At 41.0% G+C, this 13036-nt stretch overlaps 1 protein-coding gene across 3 annotated transcripts in view; it reads left to right on the forward strand.

Annotated features, from left to right (window-relative positions):
- UNC79 (unc-79 homolog, NALCN channel complex subunit) overlaps positions 1-13036 on the forward strand; it is a 371443-nt gene that overhangs the window by 252168 nt on the left and 106239 nt on the right. For all 3 annotated transcript variants that reach the window (XM_025391814.1, XM_025391812.1, XM_025391813.1), the window contains 4 exons: positions 2614-2771; positions 6358-6539; positions 9567-9768; positions 12241-12420. In XM_025391814.1, the coding sequence (XP_025247599.1) occupies positions 2614-2771; positions 6358-6539; positions 9567-9768; positions 12241-12420 (722 nt within the window). The remainder of the gene's footprint in view (positions 1-2613; positions 2772-6357; positions 6540-9566; positions 9769-12240; positions 12421-13036) is intronic.

The following is a 13036-nucleotide window of genomic DNA, read 5'->3' on the forward strand; positions in this document are numbered from 1 at the left end:
AGCTCATGAATGGCAGGGTTGGGATGAGATCCCTATTTGTCTGACTTCCACTATTTGGATTAAGCATACGGTGTTTAAAAAATCACTCCTTTTCATTCTATAGCTCTGGTATACCTTCTGAAAAACAGCCAACTGGAGTGGCTCGTACCTCCATATGTTCTCTGTAAAATGGAGATGGCACGTGTCACTCTTCCCCTCTCTTACCAGTGCAGCATGAGCTTTGTAAAGTCACAAATACAGGTGACCCTTGAACAACGGGGAGGTACAAATGCTGACCCTTGTGCAGTTGAAAATCCGTGTCTAACTTTTCTCTTCCCCAAAACTTAACCTCTAATAGCTTCCTGTTGACCAGAAGCCTTATGATAACATAAAGAGCTGATTAACACATATTTTGTATGTTTTATGCATTATTTATTGTATTCTTACAATAAAATAAGCCAGAGAAAAGAAAATGTTATTGAGAAAATCATAAGGAAAATGCATTTACAGTACCATACTGTGTTTATCAATACCGTAAGTTTATGCCATCTGTTTACAAGATGAATTGTGTATTTGAAAGGGTGAGCAGCTGCAACTGCAGACTTCAAGCTATGGTACATATCAAGCAATTCAACTTTTCTTAGTAATGTCGTGACTTTCGTTTGCTTTCTGGGAGCACTTCCAGCGTCACTAGTGGCACTTCGTATGGGACCCATGGTGCTATTCAAGGTTTATGGTATTGCACTAAACACAATGAAAAAGACGTGAGAACTGCGAGGGATCACTTTTTACTGTGATTTGCAATTTACTGGAGAGAGGAGCTGCTCACACAGAGAGACAACACTTGAGCTCACCTGAATTGCAATAGGAGATGGCTACAAAATTATTACCGTAGTACAATGTGTACCACAGTTGGTTTTATGCCGTTATGATTTCATACTGCATCTTTACATTTGCTTAACATTCCTCTCCACTGTGAATGGCGCCATTATGGTCTGTAAATGTGTGTGTGTAAGTTTTCATAAATCTTAACTCTTTATAATAGATTCATGTATAATTTATGGTAGTAAATGTTAAAATAGACTAGTAACTACATATATTTTATACATTCATGACACACCTTTTCTTTTGTTTTTGAGACGGGAGTCTCACTCTGTCGCCCAGGCTGGAGTGCAGTGGTGCAATCTTGGCTCACTGCAAGCTTCGCCTCCCGGGTTCATGCCATTCTCCTTCCTCAGCCTCCCAAGTAGCTGGGACTACAGGTGCCCGCCACCATGCCTGGCTAATTTTTTGTATTTTCAGTAGAAACAGGGTTTCACCGTGTTAGCCAGGATGGTCTCGATCTCCTGACCTCGTGATTCATCCACCTCAGCCTCCCAAAGTGCTGGGATTACAGGCGTGAGCCACCACGCCCGGCCGACATAAATTTTCCTTAAATTTTTTCACTATTTTTAGGCTACATGGTACATCTGTGAACTTTTAAAAATTGTTGCAAATCTCCTAAAAAATTCAATATGTTTATTGAAAACAATCCATGTGTAAGTGGACCTGTACGTACAGTTCAAACCTGTGTTGTTCAAGGGTCAACTGTAGTTTTGATTCTGATATTGACTCTGGAGTCAAATAGAAAACAAAACTAAACAACAACAAAAACAACCAAAAGGCATACTTTAAATAATTGAAAAAAATGGAAACAATAATGTATTATTACTAAAATATATTATATTCAGAATTATTCCTGTAGAACTTGATAGAAACTCAGCTGAAACTGCTAAGGTGCAAGATGTTATCAGGGGTCTCCTTCTGTCTTTTCCTCCTCCCCTTTCTCACTCCCTCCCCATCTCTCAGCCCAGCTCTGGCTTGGCTTCTGGAATGGAACTAAGTGTTGGTTTCTCGGTTAAGTGCAGGCTGTCCCTGTGAGATGGGAAGGAGGGTGATTGGCAGCTGCAGGCTGACATTGCCCTTTGTTCCTGAGATTTCAGAAGGAGAGAGAGCCTCTCCCTCCCAGAGTGCGTATCAGTCCCTGAAATAAGAGTTCAATTATTCCCATGCTTCAGTCATATGCCTTCTCCTAGCTAATCACTTTATTCAGGGTGTTGACGTTCGTTGATCAGCCTGTTTGTATTCCCCCTTGTGATAGAGAAGGTTGGGGAGCTTGACTGATGAACTGTCTTTCTTGGAGAGGCTGTTATTAAGAGAAAAAGAGTTGTTCTTTGACATCATAAGAGGCTGGGCAGGCCAAACCAACCAAACTTCCCAGATGCTCACTGTAAGAAAATGTTTAAAAATCATGTATTACTCCATCATCCTAACATAATTAATTTTGACTTTGTATATTACTGAACAGTCATTTATTTATATTGTTCACTTATATTACTGAATTTACATTATGCAGATTTTTAAGTTGTAAAATGTAATGTTAAGTAGAAGTGTTTTTCTCTAGTGTCACGTTAAGAGGACAGAGCGTAGGAAACGTCTATCAGAGGATTATCCTCTTGTGGATGAGTGTAATTTCACCAAAAGCACCCCTACCCACCGCCTAGTAACTATGCTTGCCGTAAATTAAGAGGACAGGATCTTTCTTTGGAAAGGTTGTGATAACTGTCACCACTTTGCTTCTCCTTGATTCCCTAGCCTGTGGAGGGTCGTCAAATCCGAGTTCTCTCAGCTGTCTTCACTGGCAGTTCCTCTTCTCCTCCATGCCCTGTCACTTCCTCATGGTGCTGACATCTTCTGGACAATCATAAATGGCAATTTCAACAGCAAAGACTGGAAGATGAGGTTTGAAGCAGGTACCTCGGTGTTAGCTTAAAATTCATTCTGGGTCACACGGTACACATCTTTTTTGTCACGGTATCTTTTGGGGCACCTTCTTTCTTGTCCTTTCTTTTTAAAAGGCGTTCAGTCTCCCGTTTGCTGGTCTCCTTTGGGGGTTCTGCTTTGAGCTTCCTCTCTAAAATAACAGCATTTTGCAGAGTTGTCCTTAGGGAGGGTGGTCCTGTCCGGGTTTGCGTCGGACAGACCCAGCTTATGCCTGTTACCCAAGTGTAACGATTGACTGCACCCATGTTTACTCCCAAACAGGCACTGGCTTGGATGCAGTCAACCTGTGAGTTTACTTGCATCAGAGTTACTGGGAATATTTGTTAAAATGCACATTATCTGGCCACATCCTAGAGCTACTGAATCAGAATCTCAGTGGGAGGCGGGGGTGATGCCAGAAATTGAGATTTTTTTTTCTTTTTTTTTTTTGAGACAGAGTCTTGCTGTGTCACCCAGGCTGAAGTGCGGTGGCACGATCTCGGCTCACTGCAACCTCTGTCTCCTGAGTTCAAGTGATTCTCGTGCCTCAGCCTCCCAAGTAGCTGGGACTACAGGTGCATGCAACCACACCAGGCTAATTTTTTAATTTTTAGTAGAGACAAGGTTTCACCATGTTGACCAGGCTGGTCGTGAACTCCTGACCTCAGGTGATCTGCCCACCTTGGCCTCCCAAAGTGTTGGGATTATGGACATGAGCCACTGTGCCGGGGCAGAAATTGAGATTTTTAATAAGAGGTTCGAGAATCTCTGCTGTATACCCTTGCCACTGAGGGATCAGGGACCAAGTCTGGTGCAGCTTGGATGTAATTTCCTAGTAAATAGAGCAGCAAGTTATCAGAGTAATGTGGTAAGGAAGGAACCTGGAAGGGTTCTCTTAGCCTCATGTCTGCTGGCCCGCTGTCACCCCAATCTGCTAGTAGTTCTATTCTCGGGGTAGTAGGCAGGGTTGGCATGCCACAGTGCAGCTTCTCAGAACAGTTCTGTAGGTTGATGTCTCAAAAGTTTGGCACAGAAATGGAAGTTTCATCAGTGAGGTAACTATTATACCTTTAGTTCAGTTCCTTAATATATGGCCACTTCAAAAAGTTCTTACTTTTTAATGCCTACAGGAATCTCAGGGGCTAGTGTATATATATGATAGCACATCATGTTGTGGGGGATTAGGATTAATTTTCTGAATCTTGGCTCTGGTTAAGTTACTTTTCTTTCTTTCCTTTTTTTTTTTTTTTTTTTGTTTATTTGTTTGTTTGTTTTGAGATGGAGTCTTGCTCTGTTGCCCAAGCTGGAATGCATTGGCATGATCTCGGCTCACTGCAACCTCTGCCTCCCGGGTTTGAGCGATTCTCTTGCCTCAGCCTCCTGAGCAGCTGGGACTACAGGCACCTGCCACCACACCCGGCTAATTTTTGTATTTTTAGTAGAGATGGGGTTTCGCCATGTTGGCCAGGCTGGTCTTGAACTCCTGACCTCAGATGATCCGCCTTCCTCGACCTCCTAAAGTGCTGAGATTATAGGCATGAGCCACTGCACCTGGCCAAGATCATGTTACTTTTCTACTCAAGAAATTTTAATGGAGTTTTTTCAGTGCCTAGAGAATAAAGTTCAGACTCCTTAAACTGCCATTCAAATGGTCTGACTGCAACTGCAGACAGCCTCATTTCCTGGGCTTTTCTACACACACCGTTACCGTGTTCCCATTGCTTCCTGCCTCCCTTCATCCACGCAGGGGCCATTCTGGGCTCTCCACCTTTCATTCTTTTTCCTTAAGGCCCTACACAAATGCCACCTCCACGTGATCCACCTTCAAATGCCACCATTGAGGTCCACCTTCTAGGTTCCACCTGTGGAGAGTGGTTTCTGTATCCCTAGATCTCCCATAGCATTTTATTTATACCACACTGGAGGGATTTACAGGTTTTCTAAAGTTACATTTTAGTTATAGTTGTACATGTCTTATCTATTTTAGTCAATTTAACTTTGAAGTCAAGAGTTATGAATGACTCCTCTTTCCGTTTACTTCTATCTCCTCCCAAGTGCCTAAGATATTTTCTTAGTAGTATACATATGTGTGCTTAATATGTGTGTGTGTGTGTGTGTGTATGTATATATATATATATATATTATTTTTTTTTTTTAAATAAGTGAATCAGTGAATTTGTTGAATAAATTAGATATGTGCTAGGTGCTATGGGAACAATAGAAAGAAGTGTAAGAGCAGATTGCTGTCCTCAGGAGGCTTCCAGTTTAATTGATGAGACCAAACATAAGCATGTAAGAGGTTGGCAAATTATAAAAGGCATAAATATAATCAAGACCACAAAAGAAAATATGTCATATAATGAACACATATTGTGTTCGTAGATAGCTCATATTCTGAGCATACAAATGCTATATGTAAATTAATGATATGCAAATAAGTAGTACTTTTACAGGAGTTCATGGGATGGAAAGGTCTCTCTAGGAGATCAGAGAAGACTTTACAAAACAGAATATCAGCAGAGATTCTCTAAGGATGGTAGAATGTCAATAGAAAGAATATTGTGGGCCAGGTGTGGTGGCTCATGCCTGTAATCCCAGCACTTTGGGAGGCCAAGATGGGCAGATCTCTTGAGGTCAGGAGTTCGAGACCAGCCTGGCCAGCATGGTGAAACCCCCGTCTCTACTAAAAATACTAAAGTTATCTGGGCATGGTGGTGCCTGCCTGTAGTCCCAGCTACTTGGGAGACTGAGACATGAGAATCGCTTGAACCCGCGAGACAGAGGTTGCAGTGAGCTGAAATCGTGCTACTGTACTCCAGCCTGGGCAACAGAGTGGGGGACTCCTTCTCAAAAAAGCAAAACAAAACAAACAAACAAAATAATATTCTAGGCTGTCGCAACAGCTTAAGCAAAATATGGAAACATCTTACTTTGCATTGCACTATATTGCTTTACTAGCTATTGTAACTTTTTATAAAGCCATGCTTTAAGAGTGGCTGGAATTGTTTAACATTGATTTGCAGAATGATTAGAAATCTATGAAGTAAGGGTATATTTACAGCATGGAAGAAATACCCGGCTTCTATAGCCCCAGGAAATGTCTATCTGGTCTGCCATTTCATACCAGGACCTACTAAGAGCAGAGTAGGGGACCCGAACCCAGAGCCAGGATTGGTGGGCACCTCCTACCTCTCTCTGTTATCTGCAGAGCTTCTATAGAATGGCCACAGAAAGAAGCATAGAGGCATTTGGAATATTTTGAAATATAGCTGAAAGTTAAACAAAGAGAAAGACCATGAAAAAAATGTAAAAGACAACCCAGAGTTAGAACAAGGCTGCGTGGGAAGAAAAAGTTCTGCTCTGAGTAGAAACAGTCTGTGCTGCACGGATGAAATGGAACACTCGAGATGGTGGCATTAGACTTTCCTGTTGGGGTTTAAAGTAAACTATATGGGAGATCCAGAGTTAACTTTTTCTCTGTGAGTTCAGTTCTCATACTGGCTAAATAAATGCGTATGCGTGGTGCGTGTATGTGTGTGTTTATTTACATATTTCGCCTTCTCTTTTACGTTGCAGTGGAAAAAGTGGCTGTAATTTGTAGATTTCTGGATATTCACTCAGTGACCAAAAACCACCTGCTGAAGTACTCCCTGGCACATGCCTTCTGCTGCTTCCTGACGGCGGTGGAGGATGTCAACCCTGCAGTGGCTACCAGAGCTGGTCTCCTGCTTGACACCATAAAGAGGCCAGCATTGCAGGTGACATGTGATGTGTGTTACCTGCTCCGAAGGTGGTCTGTGCCAGCACTACTAAATCATTGCATTATTTGTCACATGTCCTAGTCTGTTTGACCTGCTATAACACAGTACCATAAACTGGGTAGTTCATAAACAACAGAAACTTATTTTGCAGACTGTCTGCTGAGGGCCTGCTGTCTAGTTCCTAGATGGGGCCTTTGCTGTGTCTAAGGCCTCTTTCATAAGGGCGCTAGTCCCATTCATTAGGGCCCTACCCACATGACCTAATCATCTCTCAAAGCCCCACCTCCTAATACTATCATATTTGTGATTTAGTTTCAATAGGAATTTGGCAGTGAGGGCTTTGCACACATTTTCAGACCATAGTATCACATATAATATTGATGATGATGATGGAGATTTTTTTAACTGGAAGAAATATACCAGAACCACACCTTGCAAAAAGATCCCTTGTTGTTATTTGTTGATACCACTTTTTTTTAAAGAGACAGAGTCTTACTCTGTTGCCCAGGCTGATCATAACTCTCTGCAGCCTGAAACTCCTGGGCTCAAGTGATCCTCCTGCCTCAGCCTCCTGAGTAGCTAGGATGACAGGTATGCATCACCATATCCACTGAATTTTTAACTTTTTTTTTTTGTAGAGACAGGGTCTTGCTATATTCCCCAGGCTGGTTTTGAACTCCTGGCCTCCAGCAATCCTCCCGCTTTGACCTCCCAGAGTGCTGGGATTATAGGCATGAGCTGTACTACCTGGCCCATTTGTTGATACTTTCTTTTCAGTCTTTGTTCATATGCTGATACTACTTTGGACAGATGTAACTATTGCATAATGTGTGTGTGTGTGTGTGTGTGTGTGTGTGTGTGTGTGTGTGTGTGGCAGATTTTAAAACTAGTTTGGTTTATCTTACACCACTTAGCCAGCTCCTGGGCTGGAGGCCCCTGTTGTTAGAGGCTAGATGCTAAGAGAAATCAAATAAATTATAGTTTTTTGCTTTGTTTTGTTTTGAGACAGAGTCTCATTTTCTTGTCCAGGCTGGAGTGCAGTGGTGCAATCTCAGCTCACTGCAACCTCTACCTCCTGGGTTCAAGTGATTCTCATGCCTTAGCCTCCCGAATAGCTGGGACTACAGGCTTATGCCACCACACCTGGCTAATTTTTGTATTTTTAGTAGAGACAGTGTTTTGCTATGTTGGCCAGGCTGGTCTCAAACCCCTGGCCTCAAGTGATTCGTCTGCCTCGGCCTCCCAAAGTGCTGGGATTAGAGGCCTGAGCCACTGCGCCTGGCCTGAATTATAGTTTCAATCAATGTAAAACATGAGAAGGTAAATATGCTACCATAACAAAACATCACAAATTAAAGCCAAGGAGACAAGAAATATGAGGCCTGGATAGAGTGGTATATTTATCTTATTTGGAACCTTTATTTTTTAGTGGCGACACCAAGTCTCAGAGAGAGAATGTGACTTATCAAAGGACACAAAGTAATTTAGTGAGAGAATCAAGACTAGAGTCTCCAAAGTTCTGATCTACTGTTTCTCCATGTTGCATCTGATTTATTATTTTGTTGTTATTATTAAACTAGTGATAGCAAGAGCTAACATTCCTCAGATAGCTACTGTGTTTCCAGGGCAGTGTGTTAAAAGTGTCCTGTTATGCATTATCTCATTTAATCCTCACAGTAACCTTTTGTGTGTTCTCATTTTACAGATAGAGATGCTGAGGGTTAGAAAGGTTAAGCCACCTTTTCAGAGTCACATAGCTAGTTAGCAGCAGAGGAAATTCAGCACTGATTCATAATACAGTCCACATACTTAACTGTGTGTGCGTGTGTGTGTGTGTGTGTGTGTGTGCATGTGTGTTTGTGCATACACTGTCTCCCAATCCAGTGTAAGCTTCTTCCTGCATTTTAAGACCAAGAAGCAAGGGCAAGCTTGCACAATCTGAAAGACTGAAGGGTTATGCTGCCTGTGGCAGATTCTTTTTTTTGTAAAATCTCCAGTTGACTTCTGAATAGTTCTTCTCTATTGATCTTACCAGGTACTTCTATGTCCTACCGCTTGCTTAGGGCCTGGAACATAGGAGGCACTCATTAGATGACAGCTGAATTAATGAATGGGATGTTTGGATGAATTGCAATTTCTAAATCTCGTTCTATTAAAAAGAGGGGGAATGGTCAACTCAAGGAAAGAGTTCTCAATCCATTCCAACTTTAATTAACATTCTGTGTTCCACTCACATTCCAAGAAAACCAGGTGACTTTGCTTTTTTCAGAATCATGAAATTTTGGATTGAAAGTGGATTTCTAGACCATCTTTTTGTGTATTCTAAAATGTAGCTTTGAAAGTATGCTCCTCTTACTGGCTACAGACATTAAAACCAGATGCAGCTGGGCGCGGTGGCTCACGCCTGTAATCCCAGCACTTTGGGAGGCCGAGGCGGGCAGATCACGAGGTCAGGAGATTGAGACCATCCTGGGTAACACAGTGAAACCTCGTCTCTACTAAAAATACAAAAAAATAGCCGGACATGGTGGTACACACCTGTAGTCCCAGCTACTCGGGAGGCTGAGGCAGGAGAATTGCTTGAACTCAGGAGGCAGAGGTTGCAGTGAGCTGAGATGCCATCACTGCACTTCAGCCTTGGCGACAGAGTGAGACTCCATCTCAGAAAACAAACAAAGAAACAAATAAACAACAACAACAAAAAACCAGATGCATTGACTTGAGGGTATTTGGATTAAGTGGTTATTATTTAATGCATTAGGAAACCAATAGCATGCATTTAGTTCAGATTTCTGAATCAAAATTCGAGAGATATTCTACAATGAAGATAAATTCCTCTTCTACATTTTTCTTTCCTACAAAAACTTCCAATCAAAGAAGATTCCAGTGGGATCATTCTACATTATAAGTTTGAATTGAGTAGACTGCCTTGTTTCATTGACTTTGCCTAGTATATCAGCTTTGAAATAACTTAGATGTTTATATCTGACTTTCTTCTTCTTTTTTTTTTCTTCTCTTTCCCAGGGTCTGTGTCTTTGTCTTGACTTCCAGTTTGATACTGTGGTTAAAGACAGACCCACAATTTTGAGCAAGCTTTTACTCTTGCATTTTCTTAAGCAGGATATTCCTGCTTTGAGCTGGGAGTTCTTTGTCAATAGATTTGAGACACTTTCTTTGGAAGCCCAGCTACATTTGGATTGTAACAAGGAATTTCCTTTTCCTACAAGTAAGTAAAATGAAGAACTTGCTGTAAACCATTACGGTTCCATTGTGCTTGCCTAGACAAACAGAAGACATTGGCATGTCATTTAACTCCTCTACAGAGGATGCCTTGACCTCATGCACTCAGCTCATTAAATGCTTATTGAATAACTGCTGTAGTAATCCACAGATTTAAGCATATCCTGGCATTCCCAAATCAGAATTCTTCTCTTTTCCTTGACCTATGATAACCATTTATGACTGTGTGTTCCCTAAATATGATTCAGTCATTATGTTTATAATGTTTGTGAGCAATTTTAGGAAGCATATTTGCACCTTGCAAACACACTCTTGCATGCTTTCTAAATTTCAATAGTTTGGGGGACATAGGTGGTTTTTGGTTACATGGATAAGTTCTTTAGTGGCAATTTCTGAGATTTTGGTGTACCCATCACCTGAGCATTGTACATTGTACCCAATGTGTAGTCTTTTATCCCTCATCCCCCTTCCACCCTTCCCCCCATAGTCCCCAGATTCCATTCTGTCATTCTTATGCCTTTGCATCCTCATAGCTTAGCTCCCACTTATAAGTGAGAACATGTGATATTTGGTTTTCCACTTCTGCATTACTTCACTTAAAATGATGGTCTCCAACTCCATCCAGATTGCTGTGAATGCCATTATTTCATTCTTTTAAATGGCCAAGTAGTATTCACGATATATATATATCACATTTCCTTTATCCACTTGTTGGTTAATGGGCATTTAGGCTGGTTCCATATTTTTGCAATTGAAAACTGTGCTGCTATAAACATGCATGTGCAAATACCTTTTTCCTATAATGACTTCCTTCCCTCTGGGTAGATACCCAGTAGTGGGATTGCTGGATCAAATGGTAGATCTACTTTTAGTTCTTTAAGGAATCTCCATACCATTTTCCATAGTGTTTGTACCAATTACCACTCCTACCAACAGTGTAAAAGTGTTCCCTTTCTACCACATCCCCACCAACATCTATTATTTTTGGATTTTTAAATTATGGCATTCTTGCAGGAGTAAGGTGGTATCTCATTGTGGTTTTAATTTGCATTTCCCTGATAATTAGTGATGTTGAGCATTTTTTCATATGTTTGTTGGCCATTTGTATATCTTCTTTTGAGAATTGTCTATTCATGTCCTTTGCCTACTTTTTGATGGGATTGTTATTATTATTATCATTATTTTTTGCTGATTTGTTTGAGTTCCTTATAGATTGTGGATATTAGTCCTTTGTTGGATGCATAGTTTGAGAATATTTTTCCCTTTCCAGTGGGTTGTCTGTTTACTCTGTGGATTATTTCATTTGCGGTGCAGAAGCTTTTTAGTTTCATTAGGTCCTGTCTGTTTATTTTTGGTTTTGTTGCATTTGCTTTTGAGTTCTTGGTCATGAACTCTTTGCCTAAGCCAACATCTAAAAGAGTTTTTCTGATGTTGTCTTCTAGAATTTTTGTGGTTTCAGATCTTAGATTTAAGCCTTTGATCTATCTTGAGTTGATTTTTGTATAAGGTGAGATATGAGTACCCAGTTTCATTCTTCTAGATGTGGCTTGCCAATTATCCCAGCACCATTTGTTGAATAGGGTGCCCTCTCCCCACTATATGTTTTTATTTGCTTTGTTGAAGATGAGTTGGCTGTAAGTATTTAGCTTTGTTTCTGGGTTCTCTGTTCCATTCCTTTGGTCTACAAGCCTATTTTAATACCAGTACCATGCTGTTTGGGTAACTATAGACTTGTAGTATAGTTTGAGCTCCAGTAATGCGATTCCTCCAGATTAGTTCTTTTTGCTTAGTCTTGCTTTGGCTATGTGGGCTCTTTTTTGGTTCCATATGAATTTTAGAATTGTTTTTCTAGCTCTGTGAAGAATGATGATAGTACTTTGATGGGAATTGCATTGAATCTGTTGCCCAGACTGATGTGTAGTGGTGTCATCATAGCTCACTACAGCCTCCAACTCCTGGGCTCAAGCAATCCTCCCAGCTAATCTTCCCAAGTAGCTAGGACTACAGGGGTGAGCCGCTATATCTGGCTAATTTTTCCTTTTTTGTAGAGATGGGGGTCTTGCTATATTGCCCAGGCTGGCCTCAAACTCCTGGCCTGAAGGAATCCTCCCACCATGGCCTCCCAAAGTGCTGGGATTACAGCCATGAGCCACCACACCTGGCCTCTTGCTATTAATCAGTTACCTACAGCTCTGAATAGGTGGAGAAAAGACTTTCGTCACTCAACTATCCAATGATAACAAAATTAGATAATTTAATCTTGTGGTCTAAGCAGAAAAAAAAATCATGATAGGCAATAGTCATTTTTTTATGTAGGACTCATCAGAGAGGGAGATGTATATCCATGAAAAATGTATTTTAATATTGAAACTCTACACAGATGGATTGTTTTAGACTAGGTGGATTACATAGCCCTATGTAAAGGAGAGTGATAGTCTCTTTAATTCCTTTTGCAAAGCCATCACTGCTGTGAGGACCAACGTTGCTAACCTCAGTGATGCAGCCTTATGGAAGATCAAGAGAGCTCGCTTTGCAAGAAACCGCCAGAAGAGTGTACGTTCCCTGAGGGACAGTGTGAAAGGGCCCGTGGAATCCAAGAGGGCACTCTCCCTCCCTGAGACCCTGACCTCCAAAATTCGTTGAGTATCTTCTTTCATCCTTCCATTAAATCTGTTTAATGTCTTTCTGAGGCTGACCTGTCTTGTTAAATGTTCACAGAGAGTATAGCATGTTCAGTAAACTGAGTTTGTTCAATAAGTTTGGCTTTCAGATTCCCTAGAGAATCACCAGGGGTATAAATGCCTAGGGTTGCTTTTGCTAGTTTGCTGGGGTAGCAGAGCCCTGATCTAACAGTAGATGTTTTTGAAATGTAAAAGGCAGCAAATGCATTGATGCTTGGCATGCAACTTAGAAGAAACATTTGCTCCTAAGTCCTAGAACACCAAAGTTTGCACCACCAGCCTTGTATCCTAAGAGCTGTCTGAATACGACTTAGGTAATAAGACCTATGGCAGCTAAGGAGGGAGAGTTGAAATTTGGAATGTAGTTTTTTTTCGTGTCTGATAGAAGCAGCCACACAAGCCCCCCAAGACAAACCAATAATAATGGTTGCTTTTGAAATAGAGAAATCAGGCTGAGAAATTGAATTTCTGCTCGTCTTCAACAGATAATTTATAAATAAAAATAAGCTTCATTGCCAATATTTTTAAAAAGACCATATATACTTGTTCTATAAAAGGTCTTTCTTTATATTA

Source organism: Theropithecus gelada, chromosome 7b, assembly GCF_003255815.1.
Source record: "Theropithecus gelada isolate Dixy chromosome 7b, Tgel_1.0, whole genome shotgun sequence".
NCBI lineage: Eukaryota > Metazoa > Chordata > Mammalia > Primates > Cercopithecidae > Theropithecus > Theropithecus gelada.